Genomic DNA, 22,504 nt, shown 5'->3' with positions numbered 1-22,504 from the left:
AAGAGGCGGGGAGAACAAGTAATATGCTTTTGTGCGAAACGGATTTCGCGGGGTCAAGTTTGGGTAGGGATACGGATAGTTTATATTAGAAAATAAATTCTTCTTTGCATTTTATTCATTCTTTACTACGTACGGAATTACTTTACGAGCCTTGCGTAAAGCAAAGTCATACGGTACATCATAATAATTTTGTTTCCTACTTAGATCACGCTCAATAGCAAGAATAACCAAGTGTTTCAATCTATCTTTGAGAATTGTTGACCTCAAGTAATTCTTCATTAGTTCGAGGCTCTCGCATAGGTTGCAGTGGCAAAATAACGGCGTATGCTACGTCGTGTGTTGACTAGTTTTTTTTTTTTATATTCTGCTTGTTTAGTTTTAAAATACTTTTGCATCTGTCCTGCTATAAGAATGCTCACTACGCTATGGTCTTGTATGGACCTGTCAGTGTAAGTAGACGTATAAGCTCCACATTAAAGGATCGAAGTCTAGATTTTCAGTACTGATTCACATCACTTAGTCCACAGTCTTTTAACTTGCTCTATTTTGGTGCTACCTGTTTACCTATTTGCAAACAATTAATTTTGAATTAAGATATTTAGCTTTACAATTTTGTTTTCAATACAGTGAAAACGTCGTGTTGAACTATTTAACTATTTGGTCTAGAGATCGACTTTCTTTCAATGCTGAACTTTGTATTATTTTCCCTTCCTTTAGGTTGATATTGTTGTAGCCACGCCAGGACGTTTGGAAGATCTGATCTCTACATCCAAACTTGGGCTTGAGCAAGTGCGTTTCTTCATTCTGGACGAATGCGTAAGTTTTGATTAGTTTTTTTTCTGCACCAGTCACCAGCCCAACAAGGCGGTCACCAACATCAGTAGCCAATCAGATTTGTTAAAGTTTCGATTGCAGCTTGGAATTCTGACTGCATGTTGAAGCAATAGTTAGACCACAAATTTGTCACGAAACGTTCACATTCTAGGCGTACGTTCACATTCGAGGCGTACGTTCACATGCTAGGCGTACGTTTTTTTTCCTTCCCTCTTTGCATTCTTGGATCAAGCTGAAACTTTACACAATTATTCATTTTTGATGACAACACATGAATAAAACAAATTAAATTAGTAATTAGTGATAATCAATTAATTCCCTTTCATTTAGAAAAAGGGAAATACATCTTGAATTATTGAGAGATACGGCAGTAATTAAGAGGTTCTTTTCCTTATCTAAGCTGTGTTTTTTTTAAAAGGTATTAAAAAAAAATACTTTGCTTGTTTAGTATTCAATTGAATCTGGTCGTCACGTGATTTCACTGCTCCTTCCTTTCCCACTCCCCAACTCCTGGTAACGTAGAAACAGACAATCTTGTGTCACCTTACTAGAGAGCTGTAAATCTACTAAATAAAGCACAGATGGAAAGGGTGGGATAAGAAGACGAACTACAACCTTTCCAGTGGCTGATATCTTTCAGTGTGTAAAATAATAATAGAATTAAGTTTTTTTTTTGTTTTGTTTTGCCGGAAGTATTTATGAATATACTCGCTTAATTAGAAATAAAATTCTTCCGATGGCACGCGTTTGAAGTAGCCTGAGACAGCGAGTCCAACTTCTGGCCTTTATTTGTGGCTCAGATATTTTCTACCTTTACCATTTTACCTATCCTTTAGTCTGTTGGACCGTTGTGGCACCATGCAAGATTTGTCGACCGTCTTTCTCCATTCCTCCCTGTCTTTTGCCATAGTTAGTTAGAACTAGAGATGGGAAACGAACCGAACCCGAACCGAACGAACCGAACTCGAACCTCACTTATGACCGAACCGAACCGAACCCGAACTTTGAAACTGCTTGGTACGAACCGAACCGAACGAACCCTTCTTTTCTTAACCGAACTAATTTTGCAATTGGTACATCCTTTTTTTTTTTAATTTTTGGTTTAAAAAAAAAATTACTTAAATATTTTATTTAAATTCTAATGATTCTTTTATACTTTGAAAATTTGGGGGGGGGGGTATTTTGAAAACTTTAAAAAGAAAAAAAAAGCTGCGCGCTGGGGTTCCCATGGGTTTTTTTTCGTATGTGCCGACTCCCCCCTGGCCTTGAATTTTCGCGGGCTGTTTGCAATATTGGTTTTGAGTTGAATAGGCGCCCTCTAATTAGATCTAGACTCTAGTTCCTAGTTAGTAGAAAGTCAACATTAAAATATTGACACTTTTATTTCAAATGGCTGTTAGTTGAGAGTATAATAGTTTTTGCGTATTAGAGAGTGTGGATATCTACAAAAGTTCATTTGTGTTCTAGTTTAAAATACATTTTAATTATCTTCTATTTAGTGATTTATTTTTACAAAATTGTGAAGTATTCCATATTGGAATATTATCAGTGGCGTAGCAAGGGTGGGGGAGGAGGGGGAGAAATGAAAAATCTCCCCGGGCCCCCACTTGAGAGGGGCCCCAAATGAGTGTTTTTTTTACAATATTCAATATTACGAAAAATGCAGGGGCCCCAAAGAGGTCCAGCCCCTCCCGGGCCCCCAAATGATGAAAAATTCCTAGCAACGCCCCTGAATATTTTTACTATTATTTTGTTTTGCATTATTGATCATCAGTATTTTTAATGCAGCGTTTCTTAAACTTTGGGTCCTCCCCCATGGGTGGGGATGGCGAATACCTTGAATTGGGGGATGGGGAGACGCAACATCCTGACAAAAAGGGGTGTCAGAGAGTGTGTGTGTGTGTGTTGTCTGGTAGCGATAAGAAGAGGTTAAGCGACTGATTTGTTTATGCATCGAGTACGATGAAATTAGCGTAATGCAAATGTGAAACGGCAGACAATCTTGAGACATGAAAGAGTAAAGACGTTGTTTTGTGGTGACCTAGATTTCGTTTAAATATCAGTATATTTCATTAATATTACATCTCTATCAAAAGTTAAATATGTGAATATTGTAATAACAGTTAGGCTATATTGAGTTGTTCACATAAGAACTTTATTTTAAAGTTTATTAAGTTTATATGTTATTATAAGGCTTGTCTTCGAGTCTGAAGATACGTGAGGAATGCAGTTTTTCCCATGGCTGCGCAGTCCCAGATGTGACCTACATATTTTGCCACATCCAGGGCAAGCATAACCACTGTCCGCAGGTGGTCCATTTAGTTTTTCTTTTCGAGTCTGCGTTTGTCCTCGGCAGCGGATTTTCTTTTCGTCTCAAATGTGTATCCCGCGGCCTTCGGGAGTGAACTCCAACTGACTCGTTCTGAAGCCGCATGTAACCAGGTGCTCTCTTCTATGTCAGCTAAGCAAAGTTGACGCCTAAGCTGGTCTTTGAAGCGTTTCCGTGGGGCGCCTCTGTTATGGTGGCCCCCTTTTAGCTCACAAAAAAAAAAAAAAAAAGACTGTCTTTGGCATACGTTCGTCTCCCATACGGGATACGTGCCCTGCCCAGCGTAACTGACGGACCATAAGAAGTCCCTCTATACTATCCTTACCGGTAAAAATATAAAACGCCTTTATTGGTTCAATTGTACTAGCTGTTTGTAAACGACAAACCAACTACCAACTAACAAGGAGAGGGGGCGTCGAAAAAAAAGTTTTATTTTCAGTTTAATTTATCTGAATATTAGTATAATTACATGTTAAAAAATTAAAATATATTAAGTAGGAGATGTCATTTTATCTTCTAATAAGATCTTGTCAACTGAAGACTGCTTTTTTGCTAGGCGCGTATGCACAATATGGGTCAAAACGTTTTGAAGAAAACATTTTAAAGCATCTCCGCTGCTGAGATTCTTCTGCATTTTTTGTCTCAGAATAGTCGAATTTCTTCCGCATATTGCAATTTATTATAGTGACGACTTATGTGTGAAAAAAAAAATCCTCTTTACACGAAGAATATTTGTTTTTTCATTATGATGAATAGTGCGTTCTGAAAGAAAGCACACCGATAGTAGCCTTTAAAAAAAAATATCTCTTCTTACTAAGAGAAAAAGGTTAGAATACGCTTAGCGCCGAGTCATGCCCAGAATTAAACCACTTGCCGACTTGAGCGAAAACCTGCCTCATCTTCAATTCTATCTCCATTAAGAAATTTTTACATTGCTTAAAATGTATGTAGGCAACATTATTTTGAAAAAAGTATTGCCCATAGGCCTATTATATGTTGCAAAGTATTTGTTTTATGTAAAAATTAAACTTAAAGTGTTTTATCTGATAAATTGTATTAAACCTTATAACTTAATTTTGCTATTACATAATTTCATAACATCGAACCGAGCCGAACCCGAACTTTAGACCTGACCGAACCGAACCGAACCCGAACTATACTCGTCATCGAACCGAACCGAACTCGAACTTAAATCTGACCGAACCGAACCGAACCCGAACTTTCAAAGTTGGGTTCGATTCCCATCTCTAGTTAGAACCTCCTTTAATGGCGGGCCCGTCCATTCTTTTATGTTGTCTTTCCAACGCTTTCTCTGTTTGCCTCTTCTTATTTTTCCTGGTACTGTTCCCTGAAGGAAAGTCTTTGCAAGCCCCGAAGACCTTGTAATATGGTCATAGATTTAAAGCTTTCGTTTTTTTTTTTACGATAGTTATCAGGTCATCGCTGCAGTAACCTTGTCTCTGATCTCTTGGTTTGTGATGCGGTCTTTGAATGTGATATCTAGGATCCTTCTGCAGCAACTCAATTTCAATGCTATATTGGGCACCTGCCGCTTCTTTGGACACATCAGCTCAATGGGGAGTGGGGAACTGCTGCTTGGGCGCCATTGCTCCAACCACAGCTAATGCCCAGGCTTTCATCTCATTTCTGTGAGACGAGCCATAGTCGCCCCGCTAATGAAGGTGGTCTACAATAAAAATAAAATGTAATATTAAAACAAAAATTCAAGCTCTACTATAGCAATGTGTTCTTTTGATTTGCGGATCCACATTCTGCCACTCTGTTGGTTTTCAAACCTTAAAAACAAACCATTAATATTATTGCTAGATCTAGTGAATTTTAATTTCGCCGTTGTGTTGATATCAAGTCACCAAGTCACCAATGTGCAGATCATTTGACTTTGTTGTAAAACAAAATCCCAAACTTATTTTCTTTTGTTACTTTGTGTAGTGGTATTGATCTTTTGAAGAGGCGCGGTGGCTGATCAGTAAAGCGCTTGACTTACGAACCGGAGGTCCAGGGTTCGAATCTTGGTGAAGACTTGCATTTTTAATTTCGGGATCTTTGGGCGCCCCTGAGTCCATCCAGCTCTAAAAAGGGTACCTGGCATTAGTTAGGGAAAAGTGAAGGCTGGCCCCATGACATCCTCGTTAACCGTAGGCCGCAGAAACAGATGACCTTTACATCATCTGCCCTATAGACCACAAGGTCTGAAAGGAAAACTTTTAACTTTTTTTTTATTGATCTTTTGAGAATTGCCTGTGTCAATGTTCATGATAGTGTTCAGGATAGTGTTCAGGATAGTAAGTTTGTGTCCGGATGCTTTGTTCATCTGTGGTTTATTAAGGAAAGCAATCACATGATCTGGCACATTTTTTAACCTCCTTATTTGGCCAAAAGCAAACTTGTCTTGCTTGTTACAAATTATTGATATTTCAATTCTGCTAGAAACCAATCTCACTATCAGCTCGGCTGTTGACATCCGTTGTCTAGGGTTACAGCGGCATTTGCAAAAAGCATTTAAGGTAATGAGTAATAAATAATTCATAAAGTTAAGAAGTTGCATGTCGCCTGTCAGTGGCTCTGTCCAATTTGAAATACTTGTATTGCTCTAAGGGTGAGTGCCCTTTGTATCTTGTTTTGCCCCGAAAGTTATTGCGCTTGTATCTTTTAATGATGTCAAGGTGCATGCCCTTTGCATCATTTAGGTGGATGACCCTGTCCATTTTGTTTTCTCCCAAATATGAATTTCAAATTAGATTGAATTCAGTGCTCATGTCCATGCATATATTCTTATGTCAGATTGCGTTCCTTTTATCGATGATAATGATTTTGACTTCTAACTTTAGGAACTCCTATTTTGTTATTTAGACCTGATTATATAAACCTGGCTATTCGACCTGTCTAGTTAGACCTGATTATATAGACCTGGCTATTCGACCTGGCTAGTTAGATCAGGCTATTTATAATTAAAAAGACCTGGATAGTTAGTTAGACCGAGCTAGTTATTTAGACCTGTTTAGTGAGACCTATCATCGTTTTGTTCATGATTTTCGCTTGCGTTGAAATTGAAACGTTCTTACTATCTCAAGTCTATTCTACTTGATACGCAGGAGCCAAGATTGGCCTCTTTAGTACCACGTTACACTTACTTCCGCCATCAAAGTTCTGGTCCAATCAGCTTTATTAGGTCTTAATTGCTGGTCAAATCAGCTTTATTAGGTCTTAATTGCTGGTCAAATCAGCTTTATTAGGTCTTAATTGCTGGTCAAATCAGTTTTATTAGGTCTTAATTGCTGGTCAAATCAGCTTTATTAGGTCTTAATTGCTGGTCAAATCAGCTTTATTAGGTCTTAATTGGTGGTCAAATCAGTTTTATTAGGTCTTAATTGCTGGTCAAATCAGTTTTATTAGGTCTTAATTGCTGGTCAAATCAGTTTTATTAGGCCTTAATTGCTGGTCAAATCAGCTTTATTAGGTCTTAATTGCTGGTCAAATCAGCTTTATTAGGTCTTAATTGCTGGTCAAAACATCGCTGTGCGTCCACGTTTTAATATTTGTACAAGCTACTACTAAGTCGGAGAAATGACCACACTGCCCCGCTGTCAAAACTTCTGTATTATCTATGTTTACATTACAGTTGGTTTAAACGAACAAATAGTTCAAGTTTTCTATTGAAGATTTTAGTTTTGTTTCTGTCGTAATAGAAAAAGGAATCATCTCAACCATCGTCGTACAGGAACACACTGGACTGTTTTTTACATGCTAAATGTCGTAATCAAGTTATTATTGGAAACTATTCATACATAAGGTCTTCAAGAATGGAAGCCTACACTGATTGACAGTGTGTGTGTGTGTCTGTTGTTCTTTGAGAGACATTTTCTTATGTTGGATAGTGTTACTTTAGTCTTAGCACCAATGCGTTGTATTTTTCGAAATGAAAATAGTTTTAGTGTTTAACTTTCCAAAATTTGTTTCTTTGTCTAGAGTAGATCATGTTTTGAATTTAAAAATAAGTACAGTTACAATTAAGACCAAATTTCTGTTTACATAAACATATCTTTAAGTAAAGGAAAGCCTGGCTCCTGTAAGAATATAGTCTACACATGGAAGTGGGTATCGAATTTAGTTTTCTACAAATGTTAAGTACACAAAACTAGGTTTCAGTACTAGCTGCTTCGCACCATCAGATGAAACAGTTGCCTCCCTTACTTTACCGAATTTAGTTTACGTACACAACTCCCTCCCGCACCCCGCCCCAAACTTTTAAAAAATTCACGCTGCAGAAACTACATTTAAGAAAAAAAAATGTCTCCTTCTAAACTGTATGGCACACTTCATGCGGCTTTTCATTTTTGCATTTTTTGGGGGTGGGGGTGGGGGGGTGGGGGGGAATAGAGTTCCCGCTGCGTTTGGAATCGTTCTGTGCTTAAATTATTTAACAGGCAAGCTTGAAATTAAAAAAACACAAAAAGCCTGGCAGGTTGTCCTTTGAAGAGAAAAAGAACCCTTTACATTGCAACTGCAGCTCTTTCGATAATGTGATTTGAAAAAACAAAAAAAGCAAAATAAAGAGAACACGATTTAATAGCAGCCACATCTCTCAATATTGCACGTTTTATCTCCCCTTTTGCTATCGATGAAAATGAATTAATGACGACTAATTTATAAACCAACTGGTTAATATTTTGTTTTGATTAATTCATATTTTACATCGACAATAAATAATTGTGCTAACTTTCAACTTGATCCGCGAGTTGTTAAAAGAATCCACCCAGACAGACAGACACACAGACAGACGAAGTGAGTTCTATAAGCTTTTTCAAAATGACGTCTTTTTGTTGTCCTCGTCTTTTTGAAGTAAAAATGTTCACGTTGAGAACATCAAAAGTGGTTTCTGCACTGAAGTTTGAACAAATGACAGGCGATGGTGAAATCCAAGTGTCAGTAGCGCATTGAGTTTGTTTGTTTTTTTTAAAATGTAAACACAGTAAAGACTGATAAACAACACCCGACCAAACGTTTTTTTGTTCCCTGCGGAAATATTGCACTGAAAATTGGAGCCAAGTCGCTCAAATGTCTTGTTTGCACAAGTGTATGTTGGCGGTTGTTTACAGTGTCGTCATGTCTCTTTGACGTGCTTCGTGGAGGAACCATTAGTAGAGGCGAAGGTCAATTAAAACTGTCATCTCAGTCAGTGTTCCCCAAAGTTTTGTCCTATGTGTACCCCTTTTATAATTTTTGAAATGCTGAGTACCCCTCTCCCCCCCCAACCCCCTTTTAATTTTTTTAACAGAACATAAAAAATGGGTATTTACAAAAATCAGCATAGTACCCCCTTCAAAGTCTTCCCGTACCCCTGGGGGTACGCGTACCCCACTTTAGGAAACACTGGTCTAAGATTTTACTTTCTTCTCGGCCTGAAGCCGCCTGCAGTCGAGTAGATATAGATGGGGAAAACCCCCCACGCCTTCATGTGGTTCAACAAACTTTGTATTTTGCTGTCAACCTTCTCAACTTGCTCTTACTTCTGAATGTCATACCTTGTTTTTGCTTGGCAGTAGTGATACACTCCTATCTGCTTGTCACGATACATTGACTGACAGTTGTAGGTCTAGAGTTCTTGATTATTGAACAAGCAACAAAAGATTTTAGTTTCCGAGACTTTAAAAAATAAAAATACAATCATAGCGTATTTTATTTATCAAGAATTTTTTTTTCCATTGAATTTTTACTATTAGTTAAAAATAAGATTTCTGGAAATTTATCAAATTGGCAGCGAAGAAAAGCCATTTTTGTTTTCAGTGAGGCTTCTATCAGTGTGGTATTAAAACAACCCGCAAGTTTGTGCATGGAATTGAGAGACAGTCACAACCACAGACCTATATATACAATACTTAGACTGGAAAACACAAAGTCAAAGTCGTATCACTGACCTATATATATGCAATACGTAGACTGGAAAACACAAAGTCAAAGTCGTATCCGAACATAGACTTATATATACTATATCTAGATTGGACATGGAGACTTTTTAACACTACAAAAAATGTCCTGAAAATTTTTTAGAAAGTTGGATCAAGGCGTTATTTTAAAGTAGTTAAAAGAAGTAAAGCTGTTGTTTTTTTTTAAACCCAACCTATGTAACATATAATTTTATTTTTAGATCTAGATCTAGTAATTGAACATCAAAAATACGAGTACCCTTGTCTCATAATTATTATTTTGCAATTTTTAGATACATAATCTAGAAAGATCTAGGTAATCAATCTATTTAAATGTACATAACATGATTTAAATCAACATGAATTATTTGCATCTAGGATTTTTGAAACATTATCTCAATGGAAACAAACAGAAAATTGCTTTCTTTCATATATTTGCGTGAATATCCGAGAAATGATTTTCCATTATTTCTAAACTCTGAAAACTAAAGATCATTACTTTTCTAAGACAGAAAAGATTGATTGGGGCGACTTCCCTTAGAGACTGAAAATAGAGTTTACGTACATAAAAATCTATTTATAGATACGCCTGTGAATCGATCAGTCGCGGATAAGAATTTATTTCCGGTTTCCAGTCTAGATATAAAATATAAGTCTATGTATCTGAACGTAACTCTTTTTCAAGCTGTAAGGGAAGTCGCCTTGCATCTTGTGAAGTCTGTCTTTTCTGTCTTAGAAAAGTAATGATCTTTAGTTTTCAAAGTTAAGAAACAATGCAATACCATTTTGCGGATTTTAAATAGAATCGCAGACCTATATATTCACGCAAATCTGTCATATAAAGCCATTTCCTTTAAGTTTGCATTGAGACAGTGTATCAACAATCCTAGATCTAAAAATATCAAGCCTGTTGATTTTAATGATATTATTATTTTTGTTTGTACAACCACCTAGATATTTGTAGACTTGGATTCTGGTCCCTAAAAATTGCCCAATTATAATTTTGATAGGAGTGTCTTCTTAATTAGGCCAACGATGTCCAATTACTCGGACTAAAATGTATGATGATTATTTAGTGTTATATGTTACATAGATATGAAAAAACAAACAATCACAACAACACTTTACTTCTTAGAACTACTTTACAAAAAAAAACAAAGCACGTTGTTTCAGGTTTTTCTAAGTTTTTCTCGAGATTTTTGTCTAGTGTTAAGAACGCCGCGCGCCCAGTCTAGGTAGTATATATATATATAGGTCTGTGGTCACAACATAACTAATACTTGAACTTTCAAAACAAAAGAACAAAAAAGTACGTGTTCAGTTTCACCAGACCCTCGTTTATAAAAAACGGATATGTAGCAAAAAAAACAACAACAACAACCCACTAAGGTTTGTATTGACATATTCAGCTTGATACTTTATAAGTTTTGTATAGACTTCCGGCATCCGTTAGTCCCGAACGCTTGGACAAACCCATTTTGCCCGTGACACTAGCCATTAATTTTTCTGTCACATTGTCTTCAAGTGCAACACAAAAGACCCGGATGAAATTACCTTCAGCTGGACAACAAGAGGACAACAGAATCAATGAGTTGATGTCCACCTAGTAGAGGACATTAAGGAGGGTGATATTTCACCCGGTAATAGCCCAGAGAAGAATGGGCGCTGCTCATGTACACTGGTGTCCCTCTGCGATAATTACAGTGGAAGGTTATATGATGACGGATATATATATATATATTGCTTCGACTCATCATCAGTCTACAAAAAACGGCACGTCACATCACAGCCAACTAACTTGATAACATGGGCTCCAAATACTGTGATTCTTTACTGTCTAAGAAATACATAGCCAGTAGCAAATAATTCGCGAAATAGTGACTGTACAAATACTTCTTCGTAAATAACCGCGCAGCTTTGCTAAACTCTGCTGGACTCTTTGTCTCGTACTGGACTCATCTGTACCGGGCCGACTTCACTCTGGACTGACTGTCTTGCTGCACTGAACTGAACCGGACTAAATCGTCATAACTTTTCTGACACTTTCGCTTTTATATAGGGTGCCCAACTGCGATAGAAACGCCACTGATGTGTCGCCAGTTTTTTCTAGATGATCATTTGACCATACCTAGTGATTTGCTCGCCGAGTGTTCGGATCACACTACTTTCTTGTAAAAGTCGCCCGTCATTACTCGTGACGGCTAAATTCTTTTCTTTTCTAATTAAACCTTTAGCTAACAAAATTCCTATGAGCTTTCTATTGTCCATATATGGAGTTCTCCATGTACCGCGTGTGCAAATGGGCTGTATTATTATTTGTGGTATCTAAGCATCGAGACATAGTTCAGTAGTCATGTCCACTATCTCTTTAGAGGTTCTGGTCAATGTCGTGCACCCAATATGATGAACCGTGCACCCTCACAAGTGTACGATCCCTAGCCGACACCCGTTTGTTGGCACATTGGTACGACAGTTGGGGACGCTTCCGACAAGAGCCGAGAGCTACACAGGCAGATGAGTAGACCGGACCGAAAGGACGCGTGGTGGGAGCTCTGCCGTGCGGAGCAGGCAGTCCTAGCCCAGTTCCGAGTCGGACACGGTCCAATAGACACGTACTTTGGACGGTGGAAGGAGAACTACGACACACGGTGCCGCCACTGAGTCGAGGACGACAAGACAATAGAGCACATTCTTTATGAATGCCGAGCTCTGCATGAGGGACGATCAGGACAAGGAATAGAGAGAGAAAGTACTGGTCCATGTGCGGCAAAAGGTCTGTCCTAGTACGGGGACAAGGCGACCTTACAACTCACTGCCCGCTTCCTCTTCCGTGCTCTAAGGGAGTAATCTCAGCATGGTTCGTTACTAATGGGGTTTCTGATTCGGCCAATGTCTAAGTCCAACAATGTAAAAGTCCACTGATAGTACACAATCAAGTTTCTCAGTCCAAAAGTTATTTTCGTTTAGAAATGCAACTTTCAAAAGTACACATGTTCATTGCAAGTTTTTTATTTTTATTTGAAGAAATGTATATTCTAGCTTCTGTTTGAAGTGCACATCTTAGTTCTGCTTTGAAGTGCACACGTTATTTTCTATTACAAGTGCTAAAGATAGTTCACATCTAAGTATTTAAAGTGCACAAGTTAAGTTTCTTTAAGAAGTTCGGGGGTTAGTTTCTCTTAGAAGTATATATCTTAGTACTTGAAGATCACAAACTAGTTTCTTTACGAAGTGCTCAAGTTAGTTTATTTTAGAAGTGCACACGGTACTCTCTCTTACATATGCACATGCAAGTGTCTCTTAGAAGTACCCACACCCAATCTCGGATCAAGTTGAAACTTTACACAGTTATTTATTGTACCTGACAAAACAAAAATCAATTTTAAAAAAGTAGTTAATTACTATCTTGTAATTAATTATTTTGTATCGAATATTAAATGCAACGCTTTTTTAGAGATGTGGTTGTATATGAAAAGTTATTTCCCATATCAACTTTGTCCTCATTTGTTTCTCCCACAACAATGCATGAATCAGGGGAAAAAAAAGCCAATTAATTCATCAATTAGTGGCAATTAATTAATTTTGTTTTAGAAAAAAGGGAGCTTATTCTAGTAGTCTTAAGATGGAGGTTCTTCCACTTATATAAGCTTTATTATTAAAACTTTTTTTTTTTATATATCTTTATTTTAAATTACTTGAGCAGCAGTTTGAAAAACTAGTGTTGACTCATGGGACTAGAGGTGAGAGGGAAGTGTCTTTGAGGATGCGCAGGAACTTGTTTTCTCCCGGTAAGACGCCCTCTGCTTGAACGTAGGGATTCTCCAAAAGCTTATACTATGCCCTTATAGGTTTTTGCTATGTGCAGTGAACCCACTTGGTTCTTGAGACTTCACACTGTTGGTGTAGCTCTTGAGTAAAGCCAATAAATACACAAATCTAGCTATCAAACTTTGGTTTTCTACTGTATTCTATGTATATCAGGGGTCAATTATATATATATATACTTGACTCTTGTGCTTGTGTTTCTTGACTTGACTCGTTAGGGGTATGAATACTCAATTACACTAGTTAATACTTGCTTAGTTACTCACAGAAGAACAATTACTACTAGATACACTGAAACTCTAACTATAGATATCCATTGAAATACGAATAATACTTTAATATCCAATAAGCACATAATGAAATCAACTCTCAAATATTATTAATCAACAATCACCAGTCCATCGACTTTCATGTTATATACATATATAAACACCAGTCCAGTAAGCAGCGTCCAACCTTCCTGGACCGGGAGCAAGACCTCACTAACGTAACACACTCTCTCGCACATTCAACGAAGACTTAATCACTCAGTTCACAACACGTTCAACACTTCGCATTCATAACAAGGGGATATAACAATCATACCAAAATATCAAAGTAACATTCATTCTCGCCATACCTCTCCCTGACACAAGGAATACACCAGACTAGATTCATGAACGTATGCGCCACAAGGTCGATTTCCACAAGACATTCTGTATGGTGATCTAGCAGAAGGCAAGAAAGCTGCTGGTCGTTCACTTCGAAGGTGTACGAATGTATGCCAACGCGACATGAAGCTCTTCAAAACCGACACTAGCAGTTGGAAAAAAAAAGTGGCACTGGATAGATCCACGTGAAGAGCGAGCATAAAGATAGGGTCCTGGATGGCATATGACATAGTATGCCATACACAGCAGTAGCAGAAAGAAGGGTGAAAATGCAACAGCCCCTGGTGATGACATGCTCAACCCTTAATCGCAGCTGTGTATCAATGGTTGGCCTCTATAAGAAGTTTGCTAAGGGAAAACATTTTCTCTCGAGACGTAAAATGTCACAGATAACGAATTTTAAAAATAAAAGGAAAACATTCCTAAATGGTTGTCTCATTTCCTGTGGCACTTTATATCCTCAAAGTCTCGTTAAATCTGTTTGCATTCAAAGCAATGTCTTCTACATTGCATGTTTTGTTCATTTCTATAACATCTTTTTTTTATAACTACAATGCTACTGTTAATATCAACTCTTACACTTTTCCGAGGTGATTGATATGTTTAAGATAATTTGATCGATAATTCTCCTTTCCTAGCGAGCACGGGGCTGTCTTTATCCATTAGAATTATTTATAAGATGTTCTATGATTTTCGGCCTTGCTTGCAATCCCCTTAGGGCTAAGATTTTTCTATCTAACAGCTTTATCTGTCGCTCGACTCTGGAGTTGAGAATAATCCATCATTTGTATTCCTAGTTTTAGTCTGTAATAACGTGTGAACAAATGGACAGGACAAACACACGCTTAACGATCAAGTGCTTTGAATGACATGATCTAGATTTCGAGAGGTATAGTGTCTATCTATGCAGCTAGACTAAAAGCAAGTAAAAAAATGAAATATTTTTGAAAATAAATTGGTTTTGACCTATTTGATTAAAGTTTAGCACATCTAATTCTTTATCTTCAGCTACCACTTAGTTTGTCGACTGTCTCTCTCCATTCCTCTATGTCTTTTGTCTTAACGAAGTATCTGTTTCAGTGACAGGCCCATCCATTCTTTGATCTTGCCATCCATTCCCTTTCTCTGTCTGCTTTTTCTTCTTTTCCCTGGTTCTGTTCCCTGCAGAAAGGTCTTTGCGAGCCCTGAGGACCACGTGATATGGCCATACAGTTTTAGTTTGCGTTTTTGACAATGCTAGGCAGGTCATCGTGGGGCCCAATAGCCACTGGGATCCTGTTTCAAATTTCCTCATTTACTGCTGCCGTCTTTGTAGGGGATGCTTAGGATCTTTCTATAGCATCTCGATTCCGTGGCTAGGAATCTCCTAATTCTGCAGTTAATAGTCCAAGATTCGGAGCTGTAACTAATCCAAGAGACCAAATAACCCAAAAATTGTACCCTCCCCCCCCCCCGCCCCCCACCAAAAGAGCAACATCAACAAACAGATTTTTTTGTTTGTAAAGCACAGCTTGTTTCCGTTTGAGTAAAGGTTATATTCTAACGCGGGAAAAGCAAATTTATAATCAATAACTCTTAAAAATAGATTTGATTCTACTAAAAATGTCCATGCCCCATCTAAAAAAAGCACGGTGTCTATTAGGCCGGAGCTGAACTCGAAGCACTTGGACGATCCTACCATTATAAGTAAATTTGTAAGAAACAGGAGCAGCGACTATTACGTTAATGATGTCACGAGAGTGTACTGCAAATAGAATATAGTTAGTTTTCAAGTAGGACGCTTCCTTGGCTATAAATAGACTACAGGAATTCTACAAACTCCTATTCTCGGAAGAATATTGGAAGTGCATGTGGAAATAGTAGTTTCTTGTTAAGGGCTTTAGTATGATCGTGCTTAGCAAAACGCCTTACAATGGAACTATTTCTGTCACACACAAGACAGCAACAAAACAATTGTAGGTCAGTTGGGGAAAATTGTGACCTTTTGACAGTATGAGAATCGTGTTGTCACAATAATTGTCATAACTCCAAGACATAGCCTTGAGCTTTTCCCTTTAATTCTTCATCACCTATTTCATGATGCCCAACGGAGTGCCCGATTTTTGAATTTCGGACTTTCGTGATGCCCACGGAGAACCCTATTTTTAAATTTTGGACTGTAAGATACTTTGAGACCGACAAATCGGGCTGACAAGGGCCTAGCGATAAATCGCGATCTTGGGTTTAGAAGGTTAATATTAGGTAAAATTTCGATGCCCCTCATCAGGTGACGCCCCTTGCGGCCCGCACTACACGCATATACATTTGAAATAGTTAAACTATAAACTAAACACCATACCACACAACTATCAACTGAACACCACCATCGCAGACTTGCATCTATTGATCAGGACTAAACAGCAATCTGGCTTATTCATTACAGACGTTACTTCAAAGGTGAAGATAATTACGTACTACGCTTATCAATGTGTCAATCTAGTCAAGGATGCTACTAAGAGACTGCTAAGTCATTGGTTCTCCAGGCTGATTCAGGACATTCGTTCCATGCTCTAATGGCAAGGGAGGAAGAAGTTTCCGTACAAATTTGTCCTAGCTTTTGGAACAACAAATGTGCTTTTATCTTTTGGACTTTTAAAGTATTTCATAAGTTGTTTTTTTTTTGTTGGTATTTGTAAGTTATGGTTTATTTGTGTGTGTTCGTGTATTATTGCTACTTTACCTATTAGTCTTCTGTTCTGGAGGGTCTCTACATTGTGTAATTTGACTCATGGAGTTTCTCGAGTCAAATGTGAGTATTCGTTTCTTATAAATCTCACGTGTCCATTTGACGTTTGTTTTAGTTTCCTTAATGTTTACTTGAGTTGAAACTTCCAAACAGAGGATACTCTTTCGAATCTCAACAAAGGTTAAATGGCTTCTTATGTTCTTGTTAATTTGAAAGTAAAGTCTTTTCATTTCTTTCTTTGATTTTTTTTAAATATAAAAATAAAATAATAGAGACGAAACAACATCATGATAGACTTAAAAGTATTAAGTATTGACTATTTAGGGAACACATTGCTTATTGTTTAGAGAATTCACGTGGTGGCCAATACAGTTAATTGAATCACCTAGCAAGGCCCCGCGAAACACAGTTTGGGAAACACTGATGTATATCTTTGAGAAAATTAAATAAGTAAACATCAACAAAGTAAAAAAAAAATCTCGTTTGACCGATATCATTTTTATTAAAAATAAAATATGGCTTACTTTTTTTTTTTTAATTTTGAACACGGCTACAGCTGGAATCAGCGCCTTCCACTCCAAGGTTTCCTTTGTGAGTCGAATCAAGAAATACTGGCTGCCTGGCCGTGCGGTTTGCACGCTGGACTGTCGTTCAGATTTATCGATGGTCCCGGGTTCAAACCCTGCCCGCTCCCATCCCCCGTCGTCCTGCGGGAGGTTTGGACTAGGAAGTAATTATCTTCAACTCTGAAGGAACATCCGAAACATGTAAAACAAACAATACATGTACATTAACAGTCGGGGCAGTCTTATGTAGAAATCATTGGCTGGACTGTTCACAGGACTTCATTTCGCGAAGCTCACTGGACTTTTCGTCAATAATGGAGCATCACAAGAAGCAAATAGAAACAAGAATTAACAGACCACTATCAGTTTCTTAATTGAGGAATTGATTCCAAACAAAAATGTCTCTTGGTTTGAGTGCGCTGGAAATATTTGTGTGCTGTCAAAAGTCAATGGACCTCATTCACCAATCGTAAACTAACAACATTAAGCCACGTGATAATATTGATAAAACAATGAAAATTACGTATCACGTGACAGCCTTTATGGATTGCGTAAATTGCATAGAAGATATGGAGAACCACGTGGCAAAATGTTGTTTGTTTACGATTGGTGAAATGAGGTCCATTAACCCACGAAGCGTCTTAAGAAACTTTCCCTGGCGTTCGGGGAGTTTTAGCATTTTTAATGCATGTTAGAAAATGGTCTTAAAATGCCATAAAGTGAAGGTTGATATCCATGTTTTATATATATTCTGAAAGGTAATTGGACAGCGAACACTATAGATCATATATTGAACACCTGAATTTGATCAGTTGACCTTGACCCTGACCTAATTAGTATGATTGATTTTTTTTATCAACAAAAAAGCTTGTTTGCTGACCTCTGTGAGAAACATTTTTAGAGCTATAACAAACGTTTTGATGTAATTGGATAGCCCATTTATTTTCCTTTATAAATAGATATAATTTTGTTAAAAATGGACCATTAAATTTGAAAAAAAAAATTTTTTTTAGTGACTTGGTTACCCTTTTAATACAACTAACAGTGAAGGAAAAAAAAATAGATAAAAATCGTTTTTTTTTTGTTCAGTTTAGTTAAAAGCATTTAAAGATTGAAGAAATAGAATACTTAATGCATAAAGAAGTCAATATTATCATTAATATGCTTCAATCTATCTTAAAATGTCTTAAATTTCACTAAATTTTGACTAGGTCTAGGTGCAGATCCAGTCCGGTCTCTAGTCTAGAGTCTAGATATAGACTCTAGACTTTAGATGACTACGGACAGTACGGACATAAATCATCGGCCTCTTCATGAATAGATCTAGATCTAATATATAAAATATTCTCATTATTCCTAGATCTAAATCTAATTGTAATATTAAAAAAGAACAACTAAAAGTATTTGAAACTTTATGTTTTGTAACATCTTATGGACCCGGGCTAGCATCGGACATTGCAAGAAAAATTCGCCGGTGAATAATCAGAATGTAAACACAAAAACAGATGGGGAAATGGGCTATTTTTGGATCTGACAGGAAGAAGAATGTCTAATAGATCTGAAGTTTAAAAATGGTCACTTTAAAACGTGGATTGGAATAGAAAATCAGCAGTCTAAAGTCGGCCGATTATATCGGCCGGGACGCCACAGAAACGAAATGTCGGCCGATATAATCGGCCGACGACGCTTCGTGGGTTAAAAGGTGTTGTTTTTGTTGTTTACATTGGGATCGACTCTAACCATCTTGTTCAACGTTGATTTAAGTATCACGCTTGAACAAATGTCTCGTTTCGTTGAGATCTTATGTGACGAGTTCATTTCGGTTCAGAGTCTCAGTCTTAAGTTCTTCCGTCTGGCGGTAGGGAACGTTGCTCGGTCTTCATCCGTTTAGCACGTCTGTGACTAAGGACTCGAAGACAAGCCTTATTATACTTTTAATATTATTATTACAGTAAAGACACGTCTTATTTTTTTAAATATTATTTAATATTAGAGTAAAGACGAGCCTTATTTTTTATTTGTCGGCTGGTACTGGTGAGCCCCGACTACCAGTTTGTTGTGAAATCTTTAGGTGTCTGTGTTTTTGTTTTGAGGGTCGAAATTTTTGGACATTTTCTTTATTCCTTGTACCTTATGCATCCTTACAAATACCGGTATAAACTGGTCAGAAATGAAAACTATTCACACGCTGCAGTTGTAAACAAATTTCATTGACAATTCATGTAAGTACTGTACAGATCGTCAGTGTATTTACTGTGAAGGGACGAGTGCACATATTTTGGGGATAGATCTCTAGGAATCCGGCATGAGCACAATATTTTTTTGAACCCTTCCAAATAAACCAGTGATGTGGTTGGCACGTTTAAATGACCAACGTTTCTACTACAACTGCCCCCCCCCCCCACAAGATAGAATCATACATTCTAACTGCTTTACCACCAATGACGTAATGGTGTCTATTTTTTGCAGAAATAGCGATCAAATTTATGTTGTTGTTTTTTGCCTCGTTGTCTAACTTAGTGCAACAAACCTTTGACTAGCCATCAGTTTTTTCGAAACGATTTGAAGCGTTAACATTTTTTTTTTATCTTACAATGAAGTCCAGAAGACTATAAATAGAATACGCCCCGAGACACAAACAGTTGCTACTGAAATGTAGGTGAGAAATAATTGCAAGTCGGCCACCGAAGACTTTGCATAATTTGGCAAATTTTGACTCCCCACAGATGTAACAAAACTAATCAAGAGGTAAACTCCGTGCTGGCGTGAATCAAGGAAGTCACTGTGTCGGTCTCCAGCCATTGTCTCCCTAACGATGTGTCGCCACGGCTACTCAGAGACGACCGTGGAAATAAAAAGGCCCGACCACGAACAGGCGTAATAAAATCACCGAGATTCTGAAGAGCGTTGCTGGCTACTGGAACACGAATTGTGTGGTTAGAAATCAGTGGAACACCGGGACTTATCAGAGAGCAAGTGGGGTAAAGGAAGTCTAATCGCACAACTATTTAACTGGGCAATCATTCTTATGGTAGACATTCACATTTTAATGACGATGATCATATTCCTCGAGTTGAAAACCAGAAATACACAACATATTATTTCAAATAAAGAAACAGTTTAGATTAAATGGAAAGTTTACACTATGCACAATACACGAAGATATTGTTTGGATTTCTTCAAAGATACAGTATAGAATATAGACTGTAGCGAATTGCTTAAAAAAACAAAGCAAGAAGAAAAAATAATCTCAATATTGAATAAAAGAACGACCTGGATTCAATCGATACATTTATGAATCACTCAGTTTATTCTTGTCATGCCTTTCATTTCCTGTCACTAACCTAGACAAACATAGGCAGAAATTTGTTTCTGTTTCCTTTGCCCCCCTTTCCCCACTTTGTTGACAATCCTAAGACATTCCCCTGTTTTCTTGAGTTTTTGTTTTCTTTATTCCTTATGAGAGGCTCCTCATTTTTTGTGTCCCTCTTCCATTGAGCGTCCATCTGAAGTAGTTGTCTTCCTTCTCAGAACCTGACCCCATTCATCCATGTGGATTCATTGTCAATCACTCTAGAAGTGGCCTTAACGCTCATTAATTTTTTAAGTTGAGATTTCATCAGATGTTTCTTCTCGGGTGCTTTGTTTTGAGAAATCTTTGTCATGGAATGATAGAGGTGGCAGCTTCTCAGTATTCACACTCGTACAAGACTCTGGCAGTATTACGCTGAATGAAGCATTGAATTCAATGGAAGTTTGTTTACATCTCAGCTTTCTGCAATGCTGCGTTTTTTTTTTAACGCTTCAGCCACGCAATAATCTTTGGAATTTCTGATGCTTGTGCTATCTTGGCATATATTGGAAATGTTTAGATAATTCTGTGCAGTGGCGTAGCTAGGGTGGGGGAGGGGGGGGGGGGAAACCAAATGTGAAAATCTTCCGGGCCCCAATGAGTGTCCGAAATTTGTTTTTACATTAAATATTACGCCAGTATCTCATGTCATGATGTAGAATGTCAAAATGCAGGGGACCCTAAAGAGGTCAAGCCCTCCGGGCCCCCAAATCCTTAGCTACACCACGGATTCTGTGTTTGTTTTCGAGGGGTATTAGCTCATTGAGTTTGATTTATATCCGTAGTATTATTTTATTGCATGCTTCCATACTAGTAGGCGAGCAGTTTGTTTAGATCTTAAATTGCGTGCTCAATCTCTCAATTTGTGGAAAATGCTCAATCTGAATCCAGCAGGGACCCGAAACCGAAGCAGAAATCGCGCTTTTTTAAAAATTGCGTAACATCTTTTATGTTTTAGGCGTTTTTCACCCTACCATATCTTGAAGTATAAATATCTGATTACAGTAAAAATGGTACCGTTAAAAAAAAGGTTATTTTAAGCCCTTTAACAAAATATATAACGTTTTTCCTTTAGGTTAAAAAATACGGGTAATAATCCTTTACGCGTAACATCACCGCACCGAATAACCGTGCTAGCGGCTGTGATCATTTCATACCTTGTTTGTTTGTTCGTAAAATGGGGCGTATGTCAGACAAATACTTTTTAAACACATGTATTTTATAGAAATATGAACGAGCTTTACAATGGTGCCAATAACTAACTGATTAACATTGTTTTTATATAAATAAATTTAAAAAATGAAAGACAAATGATTGAATTTCTTTACGATAAAGACACGTACTTGTTTATTTAATGTCACCTTTGAAAAGCCCGTCCTAAGAGTGTGTAAATTATATTTTAAAAACAAGCGTTGACACGCTATCCATTTTAAACCGAACAAGACGGGCACCACCCGTGATCTATCCGACTGTACGTTTTTGTCCACTCCTCTGTGTCCTTTTCCCTAGAATCTCTTTTAATGAAAGGCCAGGACCATTCTTTTATATTGTCTCCTCATTGTTTTCTGTACACTACTAGATCTAATATAAGACTCTGTTTAGTAACAAACTGCATTTTTTTAAAACGAAAAATAAATTCGTATTTTATTCATTCTGTACTACGTACAGAATTACTTTACGAGCCTTGCGTGTAGCGAAGTCATACAGTATATTGTTACGATCTTCTCCATCAGGCCTTCTGTAAACACTGCTAAACACAACACAGCACATCGAAAACAAGAACTTGACAACAAGAGTCTCAAGTAACAACGTGGCGGTTTAAATACAACACAATTGGCTACATCAAATTCAAATGCTTTCTTGTACAATAGAACTGCCAACTAAACACTACAAGTCTTTCTCTGTCTACTTCTAGACTCGTACAGCTACATTTTTCAAGGACTCACTTTGTAGCACACAGTTCTTACTGCCTCTCGTCTGTCAAGGCTTTTTGGTCACATGATCATAACATTGGTCATAATGCGTGCATTAGCAGTAATGTCCCTTGTTCAACAGCCCTTGACCTGTGTGATTGGCCTGAATCATGTGTGTCAGTAGGCCGCACACACATTAACCCTTTCAGTCCGCCACTAGGGTTATAACAATATCATAAAAAATCTATTTCCTACTTAGATCGCGCTCAATAGCAAGAATTACCAAATGTTTCAATCTATCTACAAGAATTATTGACCTCAAGTAATCTTCATTAGTTTGAGGCGCGAGAAGCTTCTTTCACCAG

The 22,504-nt window shown here is 37.5% G+C and overlaps 1 protein-coding gene across 1 annotated transcript in view; it reads left to right on the top strand.

Moving 5' to 3' along the window:
• The window catches only part of LOC106062983 (ATP-dependent RNA helicase DDX1-like), a 249,064-nt gene that overhangs the window by 79,793 nt on the left and 146,767 nt on the right, over positions 1–22,504 (top strand). Inside the window, exon 16 of the mRNA XM_056034576.1 lies at positions 718–816. Within this exon, the coding sequence (XP_055890551.1) occupies positions 718–816 (99 nt within the window). The remainder of the gene's footprint in view (positions 1–717; positions 817–22,504) is intronic.

Source organism: Biomphalaria glabrata, chromosome 7 (assembly GCF_947242115.1).
Source record: "Biomphalaria glabrata chromosome 7, xgBioGlab47.1, whole genome shotgun sequence".
NCBI lineage: Eukaryota > Metazoa > Mollusca > Gastropoda > Planorbidae > Biomphalaria > Biomphalaria glabrata.
The sequence above is the reverse complement of the archived record's forward strand: the minus strand, read 5'-3'. Positions and strand labels throughout refer to the sequence as shown.